We start from the raw sequence: 15,467 nt of genomic DNA, 5'->3' as shown, positions 1-15,467 counted from the left end.
TTTTTTTTTGAGACAGAGTCTCGCCCTGTCGCAAAGGCTAGAGTGCAGTAGCATGATCTCGACTCCCTGCAACCTTCTCCTCCTGGGCTGAAGTGATCCTCTCACCTCAGCCTTCTGAGTAGCTGGGACTACAGGCATGGGCCACCACGCCTGGATAATTTTTGTATTTTTTGTAGAAACGTTGTTTCACCATGTTGCCCAGGCTGGTCTCGAACTCATGAGCTCAAGCAATACCCTGCCTCGGCCTCCCAAAGTCCAGGGATTACAGGCATGAGCCACTGCACCCAGCCAATAATTATGTCTTATAAAGTAAGACACTGTTGACCATAATAATGTGAATCCCAGACTTCTTTGACATTGCAGAGGATTCAGAGCAAACATTTTCCTTATACTTCCTGAAATTTTGGTGACATTTTCCTTTTCTGGTTTTGAACCTGGGAAATATAAGCAGGAATTTTCCTATCCTCATTGTTTGCTGCTATCAGCAGTATAGGTAGTCAATAGCTGCCTCTAGTTTATCAGTTGATCTGCATAGTTATCTCAGATATTTTTGTACTTTCAGTTCATGTGCGTTTATTTTCAAAGTCCTTTAGTTCAGTGCTTCTGAAAGTTTAGCATGCATATGAATCACCCAGGGAGCTTGTTAAAGTGCAGATTCTGATCTGAGGTGGGGTTTAAGATTCTGCATTTCCTTTTATTCTTTTTTCTTTTCTTTTTGATGGGGTCTCACTCATTTGGCCAGGCAGGATCATAGCTCACTGTAGCCTCCAACTCCTGGGCTCAAGGGATCCTCCTGCCTCAGCCTCCCAAGTAGCTAGGACTACATGTGCGAATCACCATGACCAGCTAAGATTCCTGCATTTCTATCAGACACTAAAGTGATATGATCATGCTTTGAGTAGCAAAGTTGCAATTATGTTATTCTGTACAACTCCATGAAGTCAGACAAGAACATTGAAACTTGAAGTCTCTTACATGTATGGAAGATGGAGCTTTATTTATTTATTTATTTTTGAGACAGGGTCTCACTCTGTCATCCAGGCTGGAGTATGATTGTGCTCTTATAGCTCACCGTAGCCTTGAACTCCTGGGCTCAAGCAGTCCTCCCGCCTCAGCCTCCCGAAGTGCTGGGATTACAGGCATGAGCCACCAAGCCCGGCCTTAGCTCTCTTTTAGAAGAGGGATTAGACTTTCAAACATTAGTCAGTTAAACTAGAATTTACTTTTTTGGTATTTCTTCTTTCTCCTTCTTATTTTCACCACAAAATTCCTTAATAACCTCCGTTCAAAAAATGGTTATAAGCAGAAGTAAAATAAAAGTAAAGATGTATTGAATTTTAATAATTTTATTCAAAGAATTTTGAAGAGTTGAGAATTTTGGAATTTTGACTTTGAAAGAATATTATTTATGACATATTTTAGTTTGTATATTGTTTGTGGTATTGATTTTAGTACAGGTTATAAACCTGCTGTAACAGGTTTACAGGTTAATACTGTAAACTGACATTAATTTATAGTAATCATATTTGGAAAGTGGTAAAGAGAACTCTGATATCTTGAAGTCATGCTTTGGGACTCTGAGCAGTTGTAATAGAAATGAGTGTAAACCTTCAAGGGAGAAAAGTAGAAATGACATCAGTATTTAACAGAACCCCCTGGATTAATGGTACATCCATACCACGGACAACATGAGGGGAGCTAGCTTAGTAAAAGCCAAGTCCTTAATGACTGAATGATGCTAAGTTACTTAATTAACCAGCCCTGGAGCCTCTTTTATGTAAGTTGCATCATTTTGTGTATATTGAGATGTGGTTCTTGACACCAGTTATATACAATGAGAGAAGCAAGATATCACTGTTGATTTATTTTTAAAGTGAAGATGTAAGTTCAAACAGGTAACTATATAAGGTGTTTGTAAATGTCTAATAATACCATATGCAACATTTTAAAAAATATTTTAAGTATACTTTGGTATTAAAAAAATCAAATTTGAGAATGTCCTAATGTATATCAACAAAGATGCCATAAATGGTAATATAACTTGGCTTTATTGTTCGATTGACCCATCTTTAAAGGATTTTCAGAAATTATAATCAGAATTTGAGTGGCTAGAGGTAGTTGAAAGGTTAGAAAGGCATGAGGTGGGGAAAATAATACGATAAATTTCTTATTAACATATGCTGGAGAAAACTATTTCAGGGTTGTGTTTTAAGTTGCAAGAATTTAGTTTTGGATTTTATGCAAAATACCAAATAGCACTACTGGGATTTCTCTGTTCCCTTTATAATGTGTGTGAAAATAATATGTTTGTATACCATATGTTTGAGTCAAAGTGTAAAATCTATTTTTTACTAGGGGGATGTGGTCAAAAAAAAGTTTGAAAGCTATTGTATTAGAACGTTATAGAATGGACATTTAACTGTAGTATGAAGTGCTTCCTGTTAAGATGGTGAACTGGGCCAATACCGGAAGCCTCCTTCCTTCTTGTTCCTAATACGTAGAAACACCAGATACAATAACCAGAAAAAATTGGTATTGATGATGGTGTGGTAGTTTTAGAATATACAATAGGGGCCAAGCTCAGTGGCTCATGCCTGCAATCCCAGCACTTTGGGAGGCCGAGGCAGGTGGATCACCTGAGGTCAAGAGACCGAGACCGTCTTGGCCAACATGGTGAAACCCCATCTCTACTAAAATACATGAATTGTCTGGGTGTGGTGGCGGGCACCTATAATCCCAGCTACTTGGGAGGCTGAGACAGGAGAATCACTTGAACCTGGGAGGTAGAGGTTGCAGTGAGCCGAGATCACGCCACTGCACACCAGCCTGGCGACAGAGCAAGACTTCGTCTCAAAAAAAAAAGAAAGAAAGAAAAAAGAATATACAATAGGACTTGAAAGCAAGAAAAGGACTCTCTAGGTGCCAAAAACAAGAACGAAACTCAGTAACAGTAGAGAATGAAGTTGACAGTGCACGGCCTTCAGAGAAAACTGAGCTAATATAGCAGCTCCCCCTTATCTGCAGTTTTGCTTTCTGCCGTTTCAGTTCCCGCTGTCAACCACAGTCTGAAAATACTAAATGGGCAAAAATAAACAATTTCTAAGTGTTAAATTACACACTGCTCTGAGTAGTTTGATGAAATCCTGAACCACCACCCCCGAATGTGAACTGTACCTTTGTCCAGCGTATCCACTGTGGATGCGAGCTGCCCATTAGTCACTTAGTAGCCGTCTTGGTTATCCAGACTGTCAAGGTATCATGGTGCTTGTGTTCAAGCATCCCTTAATTTACTTAATAATGGCCCCAAAGGCATTATTAAGTGTATGATGCTGGCAATTTGGATATGCCAAAGAGAAGCCATAAAGTGCTTCCTTTAAGTGAAAAGGTGGAAAGTTTTCAGCTTCAGGAAAAAACATAGTATATATAGGGCTTGGTACTGTCCGAGGGTTTAGGCATCCACTGAGGGTCTTGAAACATATCCCCATCGGAAAAATGGGGGCTACCATATGTGAGGCTTTAGTGTCCACATAGGAATAAGAGTCAAGGAACAGTTTCCAGGCTGTAGATAACTGGAGCGAGGCCCACTCATAAAGCCCAGAAGAAGCTGTCATTTCCATGACCAGATACTAGAAAAATACCCCTCCCTGCTTCCAAACAAGGGAGGAAACTGTTATTCTCAGGAAATTAGAAACTGAGACTGCACTGTAAGATGCATTACCCATAACCTAGTGCAGAAACACTAAGCCTAAAAACATTAATAAAACTTCCCTGGATCCCAGGACCCTCCGTAGATCTCTGCCTAAAAGAAGTAACCACGAGACTACCCCATAGATACTTCTCAATCCTGGGGACCACCAAACTCCCTTGGAACATAACTGCAGCTGCCAAAATGACCACACATACACAAATATAGCCCATATGCAGGAACCAACTGTCCTGAAAGATCATTAGCAGATGACAAATGGGGACAGGGGAATTTGAGAGGGGAGTTATACTCAAGAAACTATAAGTCAAAGCAGTCTGAAAAGAACTTGCAAATTAATGTTGAAAGGGACAAAGAACGTATTAAACAAGTTTAAAATATTACCCAGTTAAAGCAAGTAGATCTAGAAGAAACAAATAGAATGTTTAGTAATAAAATTCATGTCTGGGAAAAGAAATATAAACAATGTAAGGCCGGGCGCAGTGGCTCACACCTGTAATCCCAGCACTTTGGGAGGCCAAGGCGGGCAGATCACGAGGTCAGGAAATCAAGACCATCCTGGCTAATAAGGTGAAACCCCATCTCTACTAAAAATACAAAAAAATTAGCCGGGCGTGGTGATGGGTGCCTGTAGTCCCAGCTACTCGGGAGGCTGAGGCAGGAGAATGGCATGAACCCAGGAGGCGGAGCTTGCAGTGAGCCAAGATTGTGCCACTGCACTCTAGCCTGGGTGACAGCGAGACTCCATCTCAAAAAAAAAAAAACAAAAAAACAATGTAAACTAACCCTGGGAAAATCAAATTTTGGGATCTGGAATTTTAAGACTGGCTAAGAAAGTCAGATTACAAGGCTAAAAGTAAATTTGAGACATGATCTTTTGGAAATTTGATATTAATTTAATACTAATGGTCTCATTCTGCCGAAGAATCTGTAGACCAGCGGTCCCCGACCTTGTTGGCACCAGGCACTGGTTTCATGGAAGACAATTTTTCCATGGGTGGGTGATGAGGGCGTGGTTTCGGGATGGAACTGTTCCACCTCAGATCATCAGGCATTAGATTCTCGTAAGGAGCGCACAACCTAGATCCCTTGCATGTGCAATTCACGATAGGGTTTGGGCTCCTATGAGAATCTAATGCTGCCGCTGATCTGACAGACAGGAGGCGGGGCTCAAGTGGTAACGCTTGTTCCCCACTCACCTCCTGCTGTGCAGCCTGATTCCTAACAGGCCACGGCCTGGTACCGGTCCATGGTCCAGGGGTTGAGGGCTCCTACTGTAGACCACAACCTGCCAGTGTATCTCAAAGTATCATCCTTTTCGTCTTAAAACTAGTTGTCCCTTCTTTGTCCCCTTGCTGTGGAATCACTACTGGGGAGAAAAATACAACTAATGGCATTTCCACTTTCCATTTGTTACTCCTAAGACTGAGGAAATCAAATGTGGCTTTGGCTGCTTATGAGGAAGGATGGATCCCTTTGCAGTAATCTGCTCAGACAGATTTGCAAAATGAAGTCTATGAAAGGCTTTACAGTTTAACTCTTTAGGGGTCTACTATCTTTACTGTTCCTTCTCCTCCCACCCACCATAAAATTTGATATTCTTTGACAATATCATTATTATTTTGATCACTAGCAATTGGATGACTTTCTTTAGACATTTGCTAACATTTGTACATAGAGATTATTATTCAGGCACTTCGACAGAATGGCTTGGAATTGTTTTTCTAGTAGTGGTACTGAGCTCAACTTTAATTTTCTATATCCCTCATGCCAATAGCACACATTTTTGAGATGACTAGCTATAGTTTGGAGTATGGTTTGTAGCAAGAGAATAGACATTTTTCTGCAAAAGGTAACTGGTCCCCATGGGGTTCAGACTTGTGATCTTGGCCTCATTATCACACTTTTGTAACCATCAGACCTAATAGATACACCACATATATTTCAGTCTATACTCTTGAAATCAAATAATATTGTTAATTACCCTAGGTTTATTTCATAGATGTAATTAAAAATCACTTTGGGACATTTCCCACTTTTGTTTGATAGTGAAAGTCACAAAAGTAAAGCAGACAGCCAAAGAACCTCACTCACTTTTCATCTTCCCTGTGTTTTCTATGATAGTGAAAGTCACAAAAGTGAAGCTGGCAGGCAAAGAGCCTAACTCACTTTACGGGAGAGTGCTACGGTACCTTTTTCTTTTAGTGAGGCTATAGCAGGTCTGATGTCAGTCACTTTAGAGACCTTTAGACCTCAGTGCTCATTTACTGCTAAAATGTACCAGCTCTGCTTCTGCATTATGAAGATCATCTGTCAACACTTTGAGATATTCTCCTTTGTTATTAAGCTTGTGATGCTCTACACTGTCAGGTTTTTTGCCAATTATAGTTAAGGTACAATAGTGTATTCACCAGATCAAAGTCTCACATTGGCGGTAGAGGAATGATTTGTAAGTCTTTATTCATTTGAATTGTACAATAGAACACCTGAGGAATGCAAATAATCCCTCTGAGAACTCTGCAGGAAAGGCTGTTAAAATGACAGGGTAGGACTATTGTTATTCTGAATTGATGTGTTAGCTAAAGTAATTATTTCTTATCTTGTTTCATAACAGTTCTAGTTTTATTAGTTCTGTTGACCACATTTATGAAATAAAGTGTGTGTGATATTTTTATATTCTTCTTTTACATGGGCTTGTTTTATTTCACTTTCATTGAATCTATTTGGTATGTGATCTGCTTTTTTAAAATTACATATTTGATTTTAACTTGTATAATAAAAGTATGTTACTAAACCATTGATGATAACATTTGAATATAGACTTTTGTTTGAATAGTGTAAGTCTGTGAAGTAACTTAGAATACCATAATGTTATCAGAGGCAGAAGCACCAATTTCAGTCCCCGCATCTTTTTTTTAACCTGTCCTTCATAATTTTGGATAAGAAAACATCTAGTTTGAATTTTATTTTAAAGGCAACATAAATCGTAGGGCTTGGTCCATTTTTTGAGATATGAACAAAAGAAAAAATACTATTATGAAGATTGAAAACCACAAATAACATATTAAATAGTTACCTTTGTATAACAAACACATACAAACTCTTGTGTGATTGTTTTTCATTCCTTTCTCCCATCCTAAATCCTGCTCAGTGGGCCATAGTCTTAATTTTGTGATAACTGCTCCCCTGCCACTGATGGATTTGTGACTTAGTTCTTGTTTTTCTTTTCCCCTGAAGTAGCATTTACATTAATTATTTAAAGGACTTCTGCCACAGCATTTTGCCATAATAACTATTAAAACCTTTGTGTCTAAATATAGCAGGCTAGTGGAATTATGTAAGCCTATAGCATAATTTTATAAAAATTGTAATGGAATGTATAGTCTCATACTAAACTCAGTTCCAGATTCATAGGAATGTATGCTATGATTATCTGAGAAGGAAAATTAATAATAGTAACTCCTGTTAATTCTTTTGTATTTGCAGGCTTTTCTAGGTTCCTTATAATATAATATGTACTATTATTATCTCTATTTTTACAAGTGAGGAAACTGAGGCTTAGAAACGTTCAGTAACCTGTCCAGTAATAAAAAGCTAGGAAAGTGTTAGGCTCTGAACCTAATTAATATATTCACTACACTTATTTCATTTATGTTCTAATTACTACTTTGCCAAATACTCCATGCTTTGGAAGGAAAAAAAAATGACTCAATAATGTCTTTGCAGGTAACAACTAGGATCAGTTTCCTAACTGATTTGGCTTTCCAAATCCTTTGTGATTAAAGGAATTTCTTTCTTCTGCAGTTCTGTTATTCTTGTTCTCACAAAAGTCAGGTTCATAGAGCTGCATACGTGATCGACTATATTTGTAAATCTGTATTTCTGCACGTGCTTGTTCTGGCTAGCAAAAATCTTCCTCAAATCCAGTGACCACTGTGAGTTCTGTTAGTCCATGAAGGAACTAAACCAGGCATATAGATATCTGGGTGGAACAAATTATTTATTTGTGAAGGGCTCTTCAGAATTAGCTGATATTTTTAGGTATGATTCCTGTACAAACAGAACTTTATGTCTTCTCCTTTTAAAAATTTACTTTGTAAAGTAAGGAAAACAAAAAATTATAAAATGGAAGTGTTATTCAAGGGTACAGGTGTTAATGCTGAACAATTTTAGTGTAACTAAAAAAAGTTTTTAAATATTTGTATAATAGTTTCCATAGATAATGTGGTAAAGTAAAACTAGGTTACAGTAAAATATTATGGCGTATACCTGAAGCAGTTGCTGCCTGTTAATGCCTTGACCTTGGAAAGCTATACACAAAAAGATGGCATCATAAAACCGTGCAATTCTTATGAATATGTATGTGCTACTTGATAATAATGAATGTGGTACAGTCATGCATGCACTACAAGATAATGTTGTGCCCTTTTTTGTCTACAGGTTGATAAAAATTAAAGAGTGGGTGGACAAGTATGACCCAGGTGCTTTGGTCATTCCTTTTAGTGGGGCCTTGGAACTCAAGTTGCAAGAATTGAGTGCTGAGGAGAGACAGAAGTATCTGGAAGCGAACATGACACAAAGGTTAATTAGCATTCATTTTCCCTACACTTTATTATCAACTATTTCCTTGCAGTAATTTAATTGCTTGCGCTGATAGAATAATAAATGACAGAGTAATTACCATTATAAAGAGGGAATCTTCTCCTTTCTTTACCATGAGACAGAGTGAAAAGATTTATTTTAAATTAAGTTTTTAACTGTCATCTGTCATCTCCGTACAGTGTTTTAATTATAACATAGGTATTAGTTATGTATATTTTTGAGAAGGAATGATCGCCAAAACTCTTTCGTCATGTTCAGTGGGGGAGGGGAAAGGGTGAATCAGTTGCCATAATTTTTTCTGAGTAACAGTAATATATTGTTTAAATATCAGATTTCAATCAAATAATTTTGCTTTTGTGGCCCAGGTCCTGGATATAATTAATTTTGGATGAAAATAGTCATAATTTTTCTTTTTTTTAAATAGTAAACAATTCAAAATAATATCTTCAGGCTAATACAATTAAAACCAATTTTAGAAGAGAGGTTTTTAAAAACAATTACTTGCTTTCCGACCCCTTCAAGTGTATTCTGAAAGATGAATGGTCATTTACTAATATCTTCAACATTTTCTGCTTGAAATGAATAATTTTAGCTCTAAACCAATTTCTGGCACAATCAACTTATGTGTTGGGTGAATTTGTTTCATTTGATTTCAGTGCTTTGCCAAAGATCATTAAGGCTGGGTTTGCAGCACTCCAACTAGAATACTTTTTCACTGCAGGCCCAGATGAAGTGCGTGCATGGACCATCAGGGTAAGATTCATACTTATTCATCAGCTATATCCAGTTCCACACTATTGAATTCAGATTGATATCACTGACTTTGAAGTTTGTCATGGTGGCGGTTAGCTAGTCATTACAGATGAGGTTTTTGTCCAGGATAACTTTAATTATTTGTGAGCTGCTGAACAGTGAAAGTGGAGCGGCATTGATTGAGGCAGGTAACAATTGATTCTGCCTATTACATAGTCTGAATTTCTTCATCCTGTAGAATCTGTCTACCCTCCTCCTGTGGTCAGAGATAAGACGCACCAGTATTGTGCTTGCTTAATCTGTGTGACTGGGTTTGTCTGCAGTGAAATTGATGTTGCTTTTCATTTTGTATTCGCTAAGTTTGTTTGGGTTGCGGGTGGTTCTTTCCTCCTTTGCTTTGCTCGGATTACATTTTCAGCAATAAAAGCAATATGACATCATTATGCTCTTCATAGATACACAGTTGGGCTCAAAAAGCTAAACTCGACGTGTAATAATTCATGCCTTTTTAAATTTGAATTCATAGAAGTAATGTTTATTTTTAGTGTTATATGTTCAGTCTTCTTTAAAAATGTGATATGTATTTTAAAAATTGATGTATACTGAATACGACCACAGAGAATGACTAATTTATTCCCAGAGGACAATAGAAACTGAACTGTAATGGTTTGCTTTTAAATTTAAATATATTGTAACATAGTAGTTACTATTGAAAAATATTTTGAAATATATGTGATACTAAATAGTATGTTGCAGAATATAAAAATAATACCAGAACTTTTAGAAATAGTGTCTTATTCAGTCTTTTATTATACTTTTTAAATATATGCTATACGATAAATTTTAGTGGTGCTTTAATTCCTGTTTTCAGTGACTACTGTAATTTATTGTTACATGTATTTTGATTTAATATGGATAGAAACATGGAGGCAGTTAACATAATGTTAAATGCCTTGTGTGAATGTGAGATTTACTTTTCTTTTATCTCCTCTCCCCTTTGTAAAAAAATGTTTGATTGACTTCTAACCAAGGTCCTTTTATATAGATTTAAAAAATAATGTCAAAGCAAATCCAAGTTGGTAAACAAATTGCCAGGATTTATTTTTACTATATATTTTAAAGATGTATTTTAAAGCCTTAAAACTTTCTAACTTAAGTATGTGGAGGTAGGAAAGATAGCATGTTCTGGGCTTGAAAATGTGAAAGCTGGTTTATCTTAAGGCTGATTGTAAGTATCCGTGATTTAATGTGCTAAGATATTTAGTCAGGTAAGCATCAGTGAGTAGCCATATTAACCCAATACATCTTTTACTATAAAAACTGTGCTTTCTAGTGTCAGACTCCTTATCACTTTAACATGCTTTATTAAGCAGCCTTTAGGTCACCGTTATTTCTCAAATTTCTTTCCATGGTTATGTGTGTGTGGAATATATATCCTTGTAATATAACATATGGGGTAATTATAAGACATTTCTCTCCCTATATCAACTTGAATTTCCTTCATGATGGTTAGAGGCAGGGAATATTATGCAAAATGTTCAAAAATTTTATTATCGAAATTTTTTGAGAGTTTCACAATTATTTGCTGAATGTAGATTTCCAACATGATTTGTTGGAAATGCCTTTAAAATGTCCCTTTGTATATTGATTTTTATATATTCTTTAGATGAGCTGAAATTTTGAGAGCTTTTTATCTTTTTAAAACCTTTGATAATTCAGCTTGAAAGTTACTTAAAAATCTATTTTTTTTTCCACTGTGAAGAATAGAAAATCGAAATGAAACCTACACCAAAACCAGACCACTGCTTCTAAATCAATAAAACAGTGGATGACTGTCAGGAAAAACAAAGCTACGCTTCTTTAATATCTACTGATCTATCTGTGCTAAACCTGCTGCACAGATACTACCTAGTGTTGAAAATGTACTAATTGTATACCTGACATCTTAACAGATATTAAACTAAGTTCTAGTTGAGCCCAACTGCAGATCAGAGAAAAGAAACTCTATGCTTACAATCAATCATCTTAAATGCAATTAGTTTTCTTTGGTCTTTCTTTTCAAAGAAAGGGACTAAGGCTCCTCAGGCTGCAGGAAAGATTCACACAGATTTTGAAAAGGGATTCATTATGGCTGAAGTAATGAAATACGAAGATTTTAAAGAGGAAGGTTCTGAAAATGCAGTCAAGGTAAAGAATTATTTTTATTTTTGTATTTCACAATGTTTCCACTGATGTGAAGTTATTCATGATAAAAATGAATGATAATTATCTTTCAAACTGAGTGTAGTCTAACATAAAGTAATAAGATGATCAGCGTTTAGTGTTACTATCAACTGACTGAAGAGCTATAGATGTTTACATACTTTTAGATCGTTTTAAAAATGTGTGAATTGTCAGCAGTTTTGTGGAGGTTTTTTTCTATAATTGAAAATAAAATAAATTAGGTTTAAGTAATTGTAAATAATTTCAAAGAATTTGTTCACTCATGGCCAGTGAAAAATTACACTTATTACATTTGAATATCTGAAGTATAATATATATGCTTATAATTACTTCAAGAATAGAGATAGAAACTTAGTTAAATAAAAGCTGTTCTTTCTAAAACTTCATGCTTTTACTTGTTTGTTGTTTAAAGATACTTGGGGATTTGATTTGCTTTCTCAACACTAGAGGGCAGGTCCAAAATTGTGCTTTATTTTAGCTAATAAGGATAATTTGGTTTGCAGACACTAATAGTGAAGCAGTTTTATACATGAGTAGTAGATGACTTTTTAAATATAAATTCTGTTGCAAAATTAATTTTGTTTGATTTATTAGATGTTAGAGAAATCTAGCAATCTCTAATATAGATAGATTAGCTGGTTAAACTTACATTGTAGGAAGGTTCTTTAATTTAGTATTTGAAGACTACCATAGTAAATGTTATAGAATTTAAAGAAGATTCTTGTGTTTACTATTTCATAAGTTGAAAGGAACACAAGAAAGTTTATTTCAGGTTTAGTTTATTTTCATTGGTATCATTGGAAAGGTCATACCGAACAGCAGGACTTTAATAGAACTGTTGGAACACCAGGAAGAGGAGGGGGAAAATCTTGGCATAATCGGTTCAGTGTTGAATGAGAACCATTTTGTTTTTTTAAAAGAGTGGAAGGAGTAACAGTTTACAAGTAAACACAGTTGTTAATTTTTAGATGGTGGCATCTGTATAGATATAGGTAGGTATGCAAATACTGAGATTGAACTTCGTCAGGAATACTAATTAGACTTGAACAAAAATCTCAGATTATTTGTCAACATGCTACATCATGTTGGCATATCTCTTTTTCATAAGGAAGATAAAAATGAGGATATTTTCTATTACTAGAATTCAGAGATCAGATGCTTCTTTTTTTGTACTCTTAAAATGGTAAGCCTGTTTACTAATCCTTAGTAGATCTATGTTGTAATAAACTTGATAGATGAATTGTAAATATTTCCTTTAACAATTGAGAGAAACTTTATAATATCCAATAAAATAATATTTCCTGCTTGTAAGACGATTTACCATGAACTGGCAGCTTTTATACTATAAATTGGAAAAGGTTGGCTCTGACATTTTCACCTAGGATACCATTAAATATTTTACGTTGTTTTAACCTCCAAAACTAATATTTCAAAATTTGAAGTCCAGGTAAAATGAAGCATTTATGAATTGCTCTATACTCCTTTATTCAACAAATGTTTACTTGCAGATTATCAAGTAGGTTTTAGATTTGAGAGCAAGATTGTGTATATGTGTATGTATGTATGTATGTATATGTATTTCTAACACCAGTGCAGCATAACTAATTTAATGCCAGCGCTGTGAACTATATACTGAATAGCTCTGTGTGGGCTTTGTAGTCTACAGGGATATCACATTATTAGCAATCATATCTGCTTAGGCAAAGCTGGCTTCTACAGATGGCTGCTTTCAAGTGCAAATGAACTGGTTAGACGTGTCTTGTTTAATACATACTCAAGATTCACAAATGGGTATTGATTTTTTTTTCAACCAGTGTTTCTGATAGCAGTGGAAATGGATTAAATGGTCTCTAGAGAATTTAAAGGAACACTGTCACTTTTAATAGTAAACTTGAGTGGTAACAAAGTATATAAAGTTACATTAATATGTTATGTCAATATGTACTTGATTTATATTGTCTGTATAGTTTTATAACAGCAGGCTATAGATTCTAGAAATAAGTAGCTTATGGCCTTCAATACATTGCATGTCTTTATAAAAACATGTGAATATATGTATTTATATATGTGTGTATATGTATTTATATATGTATATGTGTGTATGTATATATATACACACATACACACACACACACACGCCTTTAATTGTAGGGTACGTTACATTGGCTTTTTAGAAATAAGCTTTATATATTCTTCATATATTTATATTCTGTTAAAATCAGAACAGTTTTATATGTGGTCTAGATAATTGAAAATATGCTCACTAGGGCTCTGCAATCTGGTTTGTTGATTTTACCCTCAGATGTATGATCTTTATTAGTGTTTTTGTTACAGATTAGTATAATTTCACTTGGCTTTGAACATTCTTATCAATATCTTCAAAGAGAAGCACTAATCCTGTTGGGCAAAGGTTTCTTCTCAATGCATTCTAACAGAAGGGAAATACTTTTGAGAATTTCCCCCAAAAGATCCTCAAGTCCTTATTGTTGAGGAGTCGATGGTGGGGTCATGTGGGACCATGTCAGCTGTGTGCGGTGTTAAGTGTGGGTGCTGCAGAGCCTGTTTTACTTATGGTGAAGTAAAGTTCATGCCATGGACTAAACCTGGTTTTCTGGAACTGCTGCTTGCTTCTATTAAAATTACCAGCAGATCGCCTGTCTGGATCTGCATACCAGCAGGTGGAATCAGTTGCTTTGCCGACTAATTTACAAGTGGAAGAAATATCTGTCTTTGCAACTGCAACCTGTTAGAGTCTCCTTGTAACTAGGGCCATTAGTCAGGAAACCGTATGATGAATTCTAGTACATACTTCTATGTATAGACATTGTCAAAACTAAATTTTAAAAACTACAAGGAAATAGTTCAGAATCTTACACAACAACTGATCATAATTTTCCTTACACCAACTATATTTTTGGCATCACCAGTGTCACCAAAGGATTTCTTTAAGCAAATAAAGCAGCTTTTAACTAGTTATATAGTCTTTTTCTTTCTGCCTGGTTTGATCTGTTTTGTTACAGTGACTTGCTGGATGTTTGCAGACACATCAGAAATGTACCATAAACAGCATGTAATGAAACTTAATGATATTGGTATAATTACATTTATGTACCAACAATTTAGTGGAGAATACATTATGATTATGTATATATGGAAAATCTAGTTCTGCCCAAATCAAGAATACTTTGCTTCTCTCCAAGTCTAGTTTTGAACTTGTATGCCTTCCTATATTTCATTTTTTCTTTTTTTATATCACCCAAGTAGTATAATACTTTTTATATCTGCTGCCACCATTTACCCCATGTATTTAGTTGTAAAATAGTAACTCATTTCCTGTATGTTTTCTGTTTGCAGGCTGCTGGAAAGTACAGGCAACAAGGCAGAAATTATGTTGTTGAAGATGGAGATATTATCTTCTTCAAATTTAACACACCTCAACAACCGAAGAAGAAATAAAATTTAGTTATTGCTCAGATAAACATACCACTTCCAAAAGGCATCTGATTTTTTAAAAATTAAAATTTCTGAAAACCAATGCGACAAATAAAGTTGGGGAGATGGGAGTCTTTGACAAACAAATCATTTTTATTTGTTTTAAAATTAAAATACTGTGTACCCCCCCCCCCATGAAATGCAAGTTCACTAAATGTGAACAGCTTTGCTTTTCACGTGATTAAGACCCTACTCCAAATTGTAGAAGCTTTTCAGGAACCATATTACTCTCATGATACTTCATTAATCTCCATCATGTATGCCAAGCCTGACACATTTGACAGTGAGGACAATGTGGCTTGCTCCTTTTTGAATCTACAGATAATGCATGTTTTACAGTACTCCAGATGTCTACACTCAATAAAACATTTGACAAAACCAGCGTTGGTGTGTTTGGGGATGTCTGTATTGACTGACTGTGGTGTGCTGAATGCGATACGGCACCTGGTGGTTGCTGATTACAGAATTTTAAGGCGTGTCTGTGACACAGTAACTGGCAGTGTGGGGCAGCTGCAATTGTATCTTAAAAGTGAGTCTTTCATGGGAATCAGAAGAATAGTATACCAGGGATTTGTCTCAAAAAAGTTAATTAATTTATGGATCAACATTTATTGAAAGATGATAGCAATGATACTATGAGGGATATGAGATAGGTGACTCTGACCACAAAGAAGAAAATTCTGTTTCAAAAATT

At 35.6% G+C, this 15,467-nt stretch overlaps 1 protein-coding gene across 2 annotated transcripts in view; it reads left to right on the top strand.

Annotated features, from left to right (window-relative positions):
- OLA1 (Obg like ATPase 1) overlaps window positions 1-15,154 on the top strand; it is a 181,665-nt gene extending 166,511 nt beyond the window's left edge. For both annotated transcript variants that reach the window (XM_003253728.3, XM_004091970.3), the window contains 4 exons: window positions 8,144-8,284; window positions 8,962-9,058; window positions 11,123-11,245; window positions 14,636-15,154. In XM_003253728.3, coding sequence (XP_003253776.1) covers window positions 8,144-8,284; window positions 8,962-9,058; window positions 11,123-11,245; window positions 14,636-14,737 — 463 coding nt within the window. In that variant the 3' untranslated portion in view covers window positions 14,738-15,154. The remainder of the gene's footprint in view (window positions 1-8,143; window positions 8,285-8,961; window positions 9,059-11,122; window positions 11,246-14,635) is intronic.
- Window positions 15,155-15,467: the final 313 nt, after the last annotated feature.

Source organism: Nomascus leucogenys, chromosome 22a (assembly GCF_006542625.1).
Source record: "Nomascus leucogenys isolate Asia chromosome 22a, Asia_NLE_v1, whole genome shotgun sequence".
In the NCBI taxonomy this organism is placed as follows: Eukaryota; Metazoa; Chordata; class Mammalia; order Primates; family Hylobatidae; genus Nomascus; species Nomascus leucogenys.
Note: the sequence above shows the minus strand (reverse complement) of the source record. Positions and strands in the feature narration are given on the sequence as shown.